The following is a 14,571-nucleotide window of genomic DNA, read 5'->3' as shown; positions in this document are numbered from 1 at the left end:
TGGATAAAGTGCTGGCTGAGCTTTGCAACTGTTTTGGGTTGCTTTGCACTTTGTTTTGGGTTGCTTTGCTGTTCTATGGGCTGTGGGTGAGTGGTGGATGGCAGCATTCCCTAGGTAGGGGACTTTGGAAGGTGAAATATTGTTCAATTTCAAACTGACAGAGAGCAGGGTTAGATTGGATATCAGGAAAAAATTCTTCCCATGAGATTGGAGAGGCCCTGGCACAGGGTGCCCAGAGCAGCTGTGGCTGCTCCTGGATCCCTGGAAATGTCCAAAGCCAGGATGGACAGGGCTTGGAACAGCCTGGGAAGGTGTCCCTGCCATGGTAGGGGTGGCACTGGATGATCTTTGAGGTCCCTTCCAACCCAAAGCACTCTGAGATTCTATTTTTAAACACACCTTCATTTCCATGGCAGGAACACAAGCTGCTCGCACTTACCCGGTACCTCCGGCTGAGATTCCCTTGTTTGGCTGGAATTACAGGTTACCTTTGGAACTGATTTAATTGATGTGCTCAAATCCTTCCAGTTCAGCCTGTGGATCTGTTACCCAGCCATCCAGACTTTCCTGTTCAGTGTGCCAGGTCTGGAGGGATTTGCAGAAGAAAGGATGGCTGAGGGCCACAGTGCCAGAGATGTTCCCTGGGATTGTCCATAGCCAGGTGCCTGATGGACATCTCCATAAAGGTGTCAGGACAGCATGACTCAGGCACATCCCTGTGCCTCAACTGTGCCACTAGAAAAGGAATTTAGAAGCAATTGGATGTGGCTGCAGGAGGAATTTACTTCTGAGGCTTTCAGGTGGTTATTGAAATATTCATAATTTCCAGAACTGTTAGATGGTGAGATCTGAGGTTTTTATCTTCCTTTATTTCACCTTCTTTGTGAACCTAATTGATCATAACTTTTGAGCTGAGGGGAATATGTAAAACATATTTTGCAGCCTTTGAACACACTGTAATGACTTTGAGTGACTCTGCTTGTGGTCTAGGCAGTTGTTTGACATGTAGCTGGTGGTACACACTGTCACCATTGCTGTCAGTGTGGAAGGAAACTTGTTTTCAGTATTATTTTGTGATCTTCAATCATCTATCAGTTAAAATTGTAGGGAATGCTTCATGTTTCAGGGAAGATATTTGTGTATTCCTGTTGTTTGGGTTCAGTGTCAGCAGCAAGATTTGAGCAGGATTTGCTGGTGTCCCAGATCACTGATGGGAGCAGTGTCACATCTGACATGGATTGGGAGCAGCTGAGTAGGAGCAGTGGATGGAATGAGTAGGAATAGCCTGACACACAGATAAAGCTGTGAGCAAGGCACTGGGCAAGGAATAGCTTGAGTTTCTGGAGACCAAATTCTGAAATTTGGAGCTTGTTGGATCATCAAAGTGTGGCATTCAGTGCCCAAAACACTGAGCAGCAATGATGAAATTGCCTGTAAAAGGCAAAAGCCCCCCTGGAGCAGGAACCAGAGCTGCTCTGAGTTGTTTGGCACCCTCCTTGTGGATGGCTGGGCTGGGAAGGGGAGGATTTGTGTCCCCAACCCCACTGGGTTTGCTGCAAGGCCAAGTGGAAGATCTGCACTGCAGACAGAGGGATTTGGCTTCCTGTGATGGAGTGTAAAGAAAGTTTTTGGGATTTGGCAAATAAACAGAGAGGGTTTTTCCTGCTTGTAGCATAACCACAAAAAGGAGGATGCCAGGACAGTTCATCTGCAGTGTCAGGAGATGTAAGACACATCACCATGCAGGCTGTACACCCATAATTTGTTGGCAGTCAAGATGGTTTGGGATTTTTTCCTTTTTCTTCCCTTTTCTGTGTTTATGATTTTTCTAGACCAACTATGCAATGGGAGCCTTTCTCTCCTTCCTGCAGATACATGCCTTGAAGAGACTTATTTGATTTTTGATACAACTCTGAATAGGTATTGCTGGAAAGAGGAGGACTCTGTGTTCCAAAATTCAGACTATTTACACAAGAAATAATCTTGAATACGTGTGGTGTTTTGTCTTTCAGACCAAGGAACACTCAGTGTTACATGAAACTAAATTAATAAAGGCAAACCCAGGGATTGTTTTTGTTTTCCAAGAGGAATGGCATTGAAAGTGAATAATGTTGATGGTGTGTCTTTTTGGGTGGGTTTATGAAAAGTAACAGCTGAAGTGCAGAGAACAGCATTGTGCGTGAAGATATTCACATTTCAGCTCTGGAGGCTTGGAGTCTTTGATGTGGGTCTGATATGTTGGGACTTCAAAAGCAGGATGTTTGAAATAAAATATTTATATTGCTAATGAAATATGGAAATATTATTCTAGGCTGGGAATCGTAGCGTGTAAATTTAGTTTTCTTTTGCTTTAGTTACAACCCTGGCAAAGGCACTGGGGAGGGAGCAACTCTTGTGGTCTGGCTACTGTCTCATACATGGCCAGTAACAAACCCTAATATTAAAAAAATATGTCAAGTAACTGATTTAAGCCTTTAGTGAGGATCTGTTTTCTCTGTGATTTCTGCCAGGTTTCCTTTTCCTAATCTGCATGGCTGGTTTGGCAAATTATGCAGGAGTCTGCATTTCAGAGCCACGTTACCATCAGTCACAAGACTGCTCTCAGTTTCCTTGGGCACAACTTCCCTTTATGTTCCCATGATTTTTTAATTTTTAAATTCATGCTGCCACTTAGATTCCCAGAGGTTTCCAACAAATCTGACTTTCTAATAATAAATGGCTTTTAGGTAGTCACTGGAGGGAAAAAAAAAACCTCACAAAAACCTCAAAACACCTGCACTAATTGAATTAAAATATGGAGCATGTCACAAACGTTTAGCCTCTCCTTATTTTCCTGCTTCCATCCTTGTAGGGAAAAAACCCCACTTTTTCTGCCTTTTTAGTGTTTCATCTGTTTCCCTTTGAGGCTGTTTGTGGTTGTGTGTCAGTGAGGGCAGGCCGGGCAGTGTCAGGAGCATCGCTGTGCGCTCTCAGTGCCTGATTGTCTGAGGGCTTGCATGAGGACGTGGGGCTCCGTTTCCAGCCCTGGCCCAGATCCTCAGGCAGCACAGGGGTGTGTGCTGAGCTCTGCTCTGCTCTGCTCTGCCCTGCTGGGGACAGAGCCTGCTGCTGCCTGAGCACAGAGCCCACAGCGCTCAGGGCTGCTCTGTCCCCATCCCACAGGGGCGAGGTCTGAGCGTGGCGTGGTGCCCAAGGGGCCTGCGTTGGTTTGTGGGCTTGGTTCTGCTGTGGGAAGCTGCTGAAGCATTGAAGGTCCTGGTGTCTGAGCAGGTTATTCATAAAATCACAGAGTGGTTTGGGTTGGAAGGATCTTAAAGCTCATCTTGTCCCACCTCCTGCCATGGGTGCCACCTTCTGCAGGTGCTCCATTCCAGTCTGGCCGTGGGCACTGCCAGGGATCCAGGGGCAGCCACAGCTTCTCTGAGCACCCTGTGCCAGAGCCTCACCACCCTCACAGGGGAGAATTTTTTCCTAATATCCAGTTTAAACTAATTTTTAAAGATTTGTGACATTCTGTTAATATTTTCACCCCGCCCCCCTGTCCCCCTCCCTTTGCATTTGGGGTGGGGAGCATGGACTTCCTATTGCAGCTGTTCAAAAATAAGCCAATATTGGTCCCACTTCCATTGCAGATATTGAATTACTTTAGGATGAAGACATTAGGATTGTGGAATGGAGTACAAAATGGGATGGGTGCTTGGGTTATACCTGGAATGGGCAGAAGGGCTCTGCCTCCCTGACTTGGTGCAGCTTCCCAACCTGAAATAATTGCAACTTAAACCTGCCCTGCTCCATCCTTTCCATTCCAGGATCATTGGAAGCAGGATTTCTGTCCTGGGAAAATAAAAGCCCTGCTTGGCAGCTGCTCCTGGGGTGGGACTGCTGGTCAGGTCCTCTTCCTGAGTGGTTTTCATCACTACTGCCAAGCACCAGGAAGGTGGGAGAGGAAGAAAGCTGAGCTGTGGGGCTATAAATCACAGAATTAGGGGGTTGTTTGGGTTGGAAGGGACCTTGAAGACCATCCAGTTTCAGTTTCTGCCATGAGCAGGGACTCCTTCCACTCAGACCAGGCTGCTCCAAGCCCTGGTGGAGTCTCATGGAGGGAAATGCTCCCTGGTGGTGTTCCCATCTGGAGATGGGACCTTTTTGGTTATCCATGTGTGCTGCAAGTACTCTGGGTTTTAAATCCTCCATACTCAACTCTGGGCTTGTGGAGTGGATTTTCATTTCTGGGTGTTTTTTTTTTTTTAATTCAATTAGGATAGAAATTATATGGTGAGGGTTTCTTTTTCTTCTTGGTATCAAGTAATTTAGAAAAAAGCAGGCTGCTCAGGGATTGATGTAGTATTCAGGCAGGGCTTTGTGTAAGGAGCTGAGTTCAGGGGATGTGGGTGTTGCTTTGCATTTTCACCCCAGCCTGTCTTTTCATAGTAGTGGCTCCTCTTGCTCTGACTTCCTGTCCACAGACCAATGTTTTCCATCTGAGGGTGACCTTGGAAACCTGTCTTAGAGCTCTGTGCAACTTGTGAGCCCACCTGTGCCTCAGTGCTATACTTACAGCTATTTTATATTTGCATATATTTGCATTTCCAGCACAAACCCAGCTTTACTGGCCTGTTTTACACTGCCAGCAGTTTCTGGCTTGTTATGGTGCAGAAGAGGTGATGCTGGTTTGGAGACAAGCATGTCCTGGAGGGAGGGAAACACTGCTTGAGAGCTTGTTAGGGCTACCCAGCACATAATTTGTGGCAGGCAGCTCCCTTCCCTTGCAAATTGGTGTGCAGAGGTGCTTGTCAAGCACAGGATGTCCAGTTATTGAGGTGTCACAGTGTTATTGTTGGCCATGATGAAATGCCTGGACAGGAGGTGACTGTAGCAGTGACTCAGGCCCTGCTGCTGTGAACAGTTTGTTTTGTGCTCTAAAAAACCCAGGACAAGGGCTCCCAGTTTGTTTTGTGCTCTAAAAAACCCAGGACAAGGGCTCCCAGCTTTTATTGGGGGCACTCAGTCTCTGTGTGACTCCTGCTCATCATTCATGGGGAGTTCACTGCTGGGCTGGGTTGTAAAGCATTAAATCTTCAGCCCTTACAGCAGCTGCTTTCTCTGCTTATTTGTGTGCACACATTATCAGTGTGAACCTCAAAGTTCGGTTTCCAAAGGCCAAAATGTCACTATTGTACCTTCCAGCTGTGCTTATGAACCTCTCTCATTTAGACTCTCATTTTTTCACCAAGAGTTGAATCCTCTCAACTTCTCTGGGCTGTCTGGGAAGGATGCTGAGGGTTGCAAGTGGAGCACAGCAGTGCCTCTGAAAGGATTTCCTGGCTCCTGGTGACGAGTTGCTGAAATAGCTTTTTATTTGACTGATTTCTATAGTGACTGTTGCCCTGGCAGCAAAGCTTAGAGAGTAGAAGCACAAACACGAGCGGGGCACAATTTGATTTTAGTAGGCTTAGGTTTTCTTTGCTTTGGTTGGGTTTCAAAGTGCTTTAGGAGGAGTTTCAAGATGAACAAACAGATAAGGGAGGTGTTTTTTTACTGGTTTGAGTGGATGTGGTTTTGTCTCATCAGTGTTAATTGTGAGAATTAACCATTTCTGCTTGCAAGGAGACCCCAGACCTGGGCCTTGTCCTCAGCATGGGAAAAGTGTGGAGCTGGTCCAGAGGAGGCCTTGGAGATGCTCCAGGGCTGGAGCCAGGCTGGGAGAAGAGAAGGCTCCAGGGAGAGCTCAGAGCCCCTGGCAGGGCCTAAAGGGGCTCCAGGAGAGCTGGAGAGGGACTGGGGACAAGGGATGGAGGGACAGGACATGGGAATGGCTCCCAGTGCCAGAGGGCAGGGCTGGATGGGATATTGGGAATTAGGAATTGTTCCTGGCAGGGTGGGCAGGCCCTGGCACAGCTGTGGCTGCCCCTGGATCCCTGGCAGTGCCCAAGGCCAGGCTGGAGCAGCCTGGGACAGTGGAAGGTGTCCCTGCCCATGGCAGGAGTGGCACTGGATGGGCTTTGAGGTCCCTCCCAAGCCAGATCATTCCATGATTCTCATGTGAAGGAGTAATCTGCTGATGAATTCATGGTTGATTATTTTGTTCTTTAACCAAAAGGTTTGATGCTCCCACCTTTGCTCCTTGTGCCCAGCTGATCTGAGAAGAGCAGGTCTTGATGGGCAGGGTTGTAGCAGTGCACCCCAAATCCTTGTTTAACCCTCTGGCCAAGGTGTAGGTGGAAGTGGTGGCGGGAATAACTCCCCATGTTTTGGGTTAGCACTTCAGTGTTTACTGGCAACAGGGGAAAAAGGTCCTGTAAACACAAAGAGGTGCCACCTGGAGCCCTTGATGAGGTTGTTTCATCCTGCTCACTCTTGTGTGGGCATTTTGAGGTGCTGGTTTTCCACAGCATCATTATCACGGTGCAGTTGGTATTGTTATGGTAATCACATTGTTATTTATAATTCCTTGTCGGGTTCAGGCTCCTTAACGAGGCAGCTCTGCTGCAGGTGGAGGGAATTTTTAGTCAGCCAAGCTAAAGAACCTGTGGCAGAGCTGGGGAGGTTTGTGTGTGCCTCATCTTGGGCTGACACTGCTCCCCACCTTCTGTCTTCAGGAGAGGAGAAGACCTTTTGTGGAAGGGAAGGGCTCAGGGAGAGCTGTGAGTCCCCCACAGTTTCTGCAAACCAAACCCCATCAAGCTTTCATGGATGCACCAGAGGGAATGAGGAATTTGTAATGTGGCAAGCTGGAAGGTGTGAGTAAAGAAGCTTTTTTGCCTTTCCTCCCCCATTAGGCAGGCTGTGAAAACAGGCTTGAATAAGAAGTGGTGTTAAAAATTTGAGTTGGTTTTCCTCATTTTAACTCTCAGTGAAAACAACTCATCTCCATGGCCTGTGTCCTTGTCCTTCTCCTGTATCTTTTACTCTGCTTTTACAAAAGGTGCTTGATAGTGATTTCCACTGGTGGTGTGAGAGCACATTTTGGAACTGATGGTAGATGCCAGCAGTGTTGCCCAAACCTGCAGTTCTACTGCAAGGCACATTTCTGTTGGTTTTTGTCAGGCTGCCAGGCCGGGTATCCTGGGGTCACACAGCATTTTGGGACTCTCCTGCCAATATCCAAGTGCTATTTGCAGCTGGCAACAGATTTTTTCCATCTGGAGCTCATCTTAGCACCTGCTGGAAGCTTTCATGGAATGGTTTAGGTTGGAAAAGCCCTCTGAACTCATCAAGTCCAACCATTCCCCCAAGCACTCCCAAGGCCTAACGCCTGTCCCCAAGTGCCACATCTACAAATGTTTTAAATCCCTCCAGGCAGGGATGGTGACTCTGCCACTGCCCTGGGCAGCCTATTTCAGAGCTAGACAACCTTTTCCATGGAGAAATTTTTCCCACTATCCAATCCAGACCTTCCCTGGCAGTGGAGATGTAGTTTGGAGGTTGGCTACAGGCTCCTGAGCTGTGTCTTTAAATGTTGTCAGGGTGGACAGGTATCTGCTCTGTCAGGTTCAGGGATTAGGGAAATGAGGATTTAGGCACTCTAGTGTTGAAAACTGAAAAGATTTAATTAATACTGGCCTAACTTGTGTGCCCACAGGGTGCTCAGACCACCCCAAAGCTGGGCTGAATGGCTGCTGCAGGCCCAGAGCTTGGGTGGGGGAACAGCATTAAAAATAAATAACTTTGGCTTTGTCATTGTGAGGCACCATCCTGGGATGCAACAAGAAGTCATTCAGGATTGTCTGTTGGGAATTTGTGCTGCCAGAGCTGGGATTTGAAATGAGTACATGGAGATGGGCAGGTGGAGCTGAGCTGCTGCTCAGTCCTGGCCTTGTAGGAGCTTCTAATGTGGGTTACCATGCATAATTCAGGCCATCCTTTTGCCATGTTCAGGGCTCTGTAACTAAATCCTGATTTGCTAAACACAACTTGAATAATGAAGCAATCTGTGGCTTGAAAGCCTTCCTCAGTATTGAAAGAAAAGGAAGCAAACAGAGCTGTGTCCTCACTTCTGCTCTAGAACAACACAGATTTGCACAAAGTGGAAGAGTCATCTTCATCCCTTGCTCTGTGGATTTAAATCTCTGCACATTCCTGGTGTCCAGAAGTGAGAGGTGGCCTGTCCAAAGTACTGCCAGTCCTTCCATCCAAGGCTTTTTCTTTTCTCTACCATCACAGTTCCTTCCATGGAAAACCAAATTAAACTGCACCTTGTGTTTCTTGCTGAGCGTAGAGGTAACAGGTCAGAAAATGAATTGGTGTGCAGTGTGGTCATGTTTGCATAGGAGTAAAGCTCTGTATCTGTTCTGAGCCACTTCAGTTCAAATCGTGCCAGTAGGGTAAATTATTTTGGTTTTCCTCAGTCACAACTTCGCTCCCTTTGACGAAACACAAACACTTGGGAGCCTGTAAGAGGCTAAAAATATTCTTTCAGCTGATAAAGGCTTGGTTTGACTTTTGAAAATATGAAGTGGTTTTTTTTCCCTGTGCTGTTACCTTCTCACTTCATGTTTATGAGCTGCAGCAGAGCACGTGGTCTGTGGGATGGTGGGGCTTCCACTGCTTTCCTCTCCTTGCTCTGCGGAGGAGCAGTTTTGGGTTTTGGTTCAATAAACACCTCAGATCTGAGGATTTGCTGGTGGTTGCTGCCCTGCAATCACTACCTTGTTTGCTGCTTGTGTCTCAAAAATTCAGGAGGAGATTCCAAGCAAGTAACTTGTGTGTGCTTGTAACTTTTGTACTGGAAGCAATCAGCTTTTCTAAGCTGTTTCTGCAATTCATTGAGTATAGAAGTTTCTTACCTAGTTCCTCTTTAAAAAAAAAAAAATCTCCTGGTTCCTTTTTTTTTTATCTGGTAGTCAACATTTCTTTGAATTGGAGTAGTGCACCCTGGTAATGGTTGAATTTACCTCATAGAGCTGCTAAATACTTGCAAACCTAAATGCTTCAGTTTAATTTTAGGCTAATCTGCTTGATTATTGATTTTCCTGATGCTCTTTTGGCCCAGACAGCAGACCCTTGTTTATCTACATAAATTTTTTAGTTTTGATGACTATATGTGGCACCTGGAGGAGTTCTAGGGTGGGTTGGATGGGGCTTGGAGTAAGCTGGTCTGGTGGAAGGTGTTCCTGCCCATGGAATGGGATGAGCTTTAAGGTCCATTCCAACCCAAACCAGTCTGGGATTCTGTGATTTTAGATTTTTGCTTTGCAGAATGAAAAACAGGTTTTGTATTCGGTCACTGGTGCCACACATTCCATTAAGGTACCAGTCTGTAAGGGGTAGAAGAGATTTCTACCACAAATAATACCAAACATTTGCTCTGTAGCTCCTTAAACCCATGATTGTAAGAGGAGTTTGGGTGCTGCTCATGGGCTAGAGCATTGAAATGGAAAATGTAACAAAATCAGAGCAAGAGGGAAGCTTCCCACAGCTGGACAGTGGTGTTCAAGGTGATGCTGTTTTAGGTGAGCTTGGGAAGGATGATGCTGTGTGTACAAGGTTGCAGCTCAGATCTCCAGAGTGTGTTGTCCATCCCAACCCAAGCAGAGCTGGTTTTGTGCAGGAATTTCCACACTGAATGCCATGCTAATGCCTGGTTCTGTGTTTCTCTCCCCTCCCCAGGAAGAAGGATGCCAACACGAAGATGAAGTAGAGCGTTTCCTACGCTGGCCGCACGCCGCTGTCGGCTGGGCAGGGACGGGCTCTGCCTCTGGCCAAACCCATTGCAGGGACAGCAAGATGAAGCCAAGGAGGAGCTTCCCACCACGCTGGAGCCGCAGTGAGTGCTGCCCACTTTAAAAAGCCCATGTGCCACCGTCCCCGGCGAGATGAAAGAAGTGGTGCTGTGGTCACCCGAGGAGGTGACCGGCTGGCTGACGGACAATGCCGTGCCGGAGTACTGTGAGCCCCTGAAGAACTTCACCGGGCGGGACCTCATCAACCTGACGGAGGAGGATTTCAAGAAATCCCCTCTGTCCCGGGTGTCTTCCGACAGCGGGCAGCGGCTGCTGAACATGATCGAGGGGCTGAAGATGGCTCACCACATGGAGGCTCACAAGAACGGCCACGCCAACGGGCACGTGCGCGCCGGCGACGCCGCGCGCCAGAACGGCTTCGGCGCCGCGCTCAAGCTCAATGGGGGCATCCCCAACGGGTTCAAGAAGGAGATGATCAAGATCCCCATGCCCGAGCCGGAGCGCTCGCAGTATCCCATGGAGTGGGGCAAGACTTTCCTGGCTTTTATTTATGCACTTTTTTGTTTCGTCTTCACCACGGTGACTATCTCGGTGGTTCATGAACGAGTGCCTCCCAAGGAGGTGCAGCCTCCCCTCCCAGATGCATTTTTTGATCGCTTTGATCGGGTGCAATGGGCTTTTTCTATTTGTGAAATCAACGGCATGATCCTTGTAGGACTGTGGTTTGTTCAGTGGCTGCTCTTAAAATACAAGTAAGTAAAACCTTTTCAACACTTGAGTGCTTCTGGCAGCTTTTGGAGGGCAGATGCTGGTTTGCACCCAAACAAAATGAAGCTCCTTGTGATCTTCTTATGTCAGTTTTCAAAGGTGAGGTAGCATGCAGTGTGAGCTGCTTGTGCAGAAGGCAGAGGTCTAAATGTTCCCTAAGAAGCTGAGCAGCACCCCTGCTTGTGTTTTCCTCAGTGTTTAACTCAAACCATTTTCATGGGAGCACAGCTCATGCTCTTGGGAGGGCAGCTGTGAACCAGGATCCAAGGGAATTGCTGGAGCTGTGCCAGAGAAGGTTTAGGTTGGATTTTAGGGAAAGGTTCTTCCCCAGAGGGTGCTGGGCACTGCCCAGGCTCCCCAGGGAATGGGCACAGCCCCGAGGCTGCCAGAGCTCCAGGAGGGTTTGTACAATGCTCCCAAAGATGTATGGAGTGGGATTATTGGGGTGTCTGTGCAGGGACTGGATCTGGATCAATGATCCTTGTGGGTCCCTTGCAGCTCAGGATATTCCATGATTTTAAACCCAAGTGAAACAGCCAGAGAGGGTGGTGTGGGATTGTCCCCAGTAAGGAGATGTGGGGTTAATAGGGCCATCCCAGGGATCAAACACCCTGTGGTGGAGCTGAGCAGAGCCTGTAGGTGAGGAACAGCAGAATCCTTGGAGGTTTTGAAGCAGTGAGATGTGGGCTGAGATGATTTAACATACATATATTGGTGTCACTGGCAGATGTGAAGGTCCCCCCTGCCATGTCCCCATTTGCTTTGGGGTGTCTGTTTTTATTTATGTTCTAGAATCACAGAATGTTTGGGCCTGGAAGGGACCCTAAAAGTCATCCCATTCCAACCTCCTGCTGTGGGAAGTCCTCTTTGGAAGGGCCTTTTCTGGTGTTAGGGGAAGATGCCAGAGCTTGGTCAGTCTATGCACTGATCATGGAATGTTTCAAGGACCAAAATCCCTCTTTTCTGTCCATGAGCAGAGGGATGAAAGTCCAAGAGGCCCAAGCTGTGGCTGAGCAGCAGAAAGGGAAGAGCAGGAGAGGAACAGGAGCCCAGCGAGGTGGCTTCATCTGGAGAACCTTGTTCTTGTGGCTTTGGATGGGGCACACCAAAGGGGTGGTGACTCAGTGCTGCAGAAAAGCTGAATCCCTTTTGTGGTGGGGTTATCCCCTCCCTTTGAAACTTCATTCAGGAATAAAGGGAGGGCATTGGGCCAGATGGGCCTTCCTCACTTCTGCTGCCTCATCCCTGGCAGTGCCCAGGGCCAGGTCGACACTGGGGCTTGGAGCAGCCTGGGACAGTGGAAGGTGTCCCTGCCATGGCAGGGGTGGCACTGGATGGGCTTTAAGGTCCTTTCCAAGGCAAACATTCTGTGATTCCATGATTCTGATGCTGTCCATGGCATGGGGTTGGGCTGGTGTCTGTCCAGAAGGCAGGAGCAGGTCTGGCAGGGCACTCTGGAGCTCAAGGCAGCTGCTGAGGCAGATGAACTTCCTGGGAAGCATTCCCAGATGCTGTGGGAGAAGCACAGTGCCAGGATTGTGTTTGGCTCGTGGGGCTAAAGGAGCAGCCTGCTCCTGCTGAGGTCTGCAGAGCTGGGATGGAGCTCTGGGCCAGGAATACGTGTGGAGGTTGTACTTGCTGGCTCTGTCTCACACTCACACAAATCCTCCTGGGAGAAAGGGAAATATGAAGCTTTTAACATTTATTTTTACTTTATATTACAGTGCAGAGCTCTCTCAGATTTTCCCAAGTTAAAATATGCCAAATCCTGCAAAATCAAGTGGTAGTTTTAATTAAAAAAATAAATTCAGTGCTCAGAGAAATGCTTCTTTGGTCTCTCAGAATATGGTGTTGCTCAGCCTTTAATCCCCAACCCCCTGTTTGCCTTAATGTTAAAAAGAAAAAAGCAGGTTCATGTCTGATTCTAAAAGCCACAAGGTGAGATATGAGAGGAAAAATTCTGCAGAGGAGAACCTGTGGAATTCTGGTTCTAAAAGCCACAAGGCTGAGATATGAGAGGAAAAATTCTGCAGAGGAGAACCCCTGCTCTACTGGAGTGGTGCCCTCCACACTTAAATTTCAGTTTGTGGAACAAGATGAATAATTATCATTCTTAACTCACAGCTCTGCCCATGTTTACACCAGGAGAGGGAAGAAAAAGCCTGGAATAGTGTGTTACAGCAGGGAGTGCTCCAGTGCAAAATGTGTTTAGCCTGCAAGAGTTGAATTTTTCCTGATAAATCAAGGCACTCAAGGTGTTACTGATCTGGCCCTGCAAACTCATACTCCTCCAAGAGTGGAGCACTCCAGTTTAATAACCATGCCAAAAGCACTGAAAAATTTAAAAGGTGGCCAATTTTGACTTTGGAAAGAGCTCAGCTTGATAGGAATATTATATTTATTTATTTTTATGTGAGCAAAATAGCAACAACTGAATTCCAGTGCCTGAAGGGAAACTCCAAGAAAGAAGGAGAGGGCCTGGGGACAAGGGATAGAGGGACAGGACACAGGGAATGGCTTCAGACTGACTGAGGGCAGGGATGGATGGGATATTGGAAGGAATTGTTCCCTGGGAGGGTGGAGAGAGCAGCCCAGAGCTGCCCCTGGATCCCTGGCAGTGCCCAAGGCCAGGTTGGATGGGGCTTGGACAGCCTGGGACAGTGAAAGGTGTCCCTGCCATAGCAGGGGTGGAATGAGATGATCTTGGAAGGTTTCTTCCACTCCAGACTGTTGTTGGATTCTGTGAATGCCAGAACCTGCAGCTTGAAATGGCCATGAGTGCAAAGAGCAGTGATTTAAAATGAACCAAACCCCACAGGGTCTGTAGCCAGTGGCACACGAAGGGTGATTGCTGTAATTGGATTCACCCCAATTTCTGTAACCCTGGCAGTGATCTCTCCTTAGGATCTCTCCAGAGGCTGCTCCTGTCCTGGTGGATGTGCCAGGAGGGGTTTAATTGTCTTTTGTGGAGGTGTTTTTAGGTGTTACCCAGTGGGACAGTTGAGGGGCTGGCTGTCCCTCCTGAGCCCATCCTTTACCCCAGGTGCTGATGCTGGGTTTGCAGAAGCACCTCACAGTACCCCAGCTGTGCATCTGCCCTCTCTGTGAGCATCAGCCCTCACTGATAAATGTGGCTGTGGCTGTACCCCCTGCAAACACCCTGTCCTGCAGCCAGCCCAGCTCTGCATTTTTATTTGGGAGCTTTCCTTGCTGATGTGAACTGCTTCCTTTATAATGCTGCTCGGGAAAGATGTGTTCTCTCACTCCTCTGGGTTACACAGGAGACTCTTTGTAATCACTGAATTGTGTGTCAGCTGGAATAAACTTACTCCTTTTCATCCCACAGTGAAAATCCTGTAACTTTATCCCCTGCCTCAGATAGGAAATCAGTGACTGGCCACAGCTAACAGAGGGGTGTGGGGCATGAAATCCCCTTTAAAGTTTTCAGCACCCAATCTGCACAGGGTTCTGCATCCTAACCCTTAGATTGCCTGTAGTCACCTTCAAAGGCAGTGTAAGCTGTGTTGCTCCTGTGTTCCTGGAATATTTGTGCAGTAGTTCAGCATTCCCTGATAGTGTCACCAGTTTCCAAAGCATCAGGAGAAACCAGCTGCTGCTTTGTTTTATTTACCTTTGTGGATTTTGTTTCCCTCCTTATTTGTGGCTGTTTTTTCCTCCCTGGCAGGTCTATAATTAGCAGAAGATTTTTCTGTATCGTTGGCACACTATACCTGTACCGGTGTATTACCATGTATGTGACTACACTCCCAGTACCTGGAATGCATTTCAAGTGTTCTCCAAAGGTAAATTCCTCATCTGCCTGTTTCCCCTTTACCCTGCTCTTCCCAAAGCTGCTTTCTCAAGAAGTGTTTCTAAGGGAGGGGATTTCTGGTGCCTCCAACATAAGGAGGACATGGAATTGTTGGAGCAGGTCCAGAGGTGGTCATGGAGATGCTGAGGGGTCTGGATCCAGGCTGGGAGAGCTGGGAATGCTCAGCCTGGAGAAGGGAAGGGTGTGTGGAGACCTCACAGCTCCTTCCAGGGCCTGAAGGGACACAGGGGAGCTGGAGAGGGACCCTGCAACAGGAACTGGAGGGACAGGACACAGGGAATGGGTTCA

At 48.1% G+C, this 14,571-nt stretch overlaps 1 protein-coding gene across 5 annotated transcripts in view; it reads left to right on the top strand.

Moving 5' to 3' along the window:
• The window catches only part of SGMS1 (sphingomyelin synthase 1), a 95,939-nt gene that overhangs the window by 71,698 nt on the left and 9,670 nt on the right, over positions 1-14,571 (top strand). For 4 of the 5 annotated variants that reach the window (XM_064716886.1, XM_064716881.1, XM_064716884.1 and 1 more), the window contains 2 exons: positions 9,610-10,435; positions 14,137-14,254. In XM_064716886.1, coding sequence (XP_064572956.1) covers positions 9,816-10,435; positions 14,137-14,254 — 738 coding nt within the window. In that variant the 5' untranslated portion in view covers positions 9,610-9,815. Of the gene's footprint in view, positions 1-6,520; positions 6,741-9,609; positions 10,436-14,136; positions 14,255-14,571 lie in introns of those variants that run through there. The other variant, XM_064716885.1, reaches the window with a different exon arrangement.

The sequence above is a fragment of the Zonotrichia leucophrys genome, chromosome 6, assembly GCF_028769735.1.
Source record: "Zonotrichia leucophrys gambelii isolate GWCS_2022_RI chromosome 6, RI_Zleu_2.0, whole genome shotgun sequence".
Classification (NCBI taxonomy): Eukaryota; Metazoa; Chordata; class Aves; order Passeriformes; family Passerellidae; genus Zonotrichia; species Zonotrichia leucophrys.
This window is presented reverse-complemented; position numbering and strand designations above follow the sequence as displayed.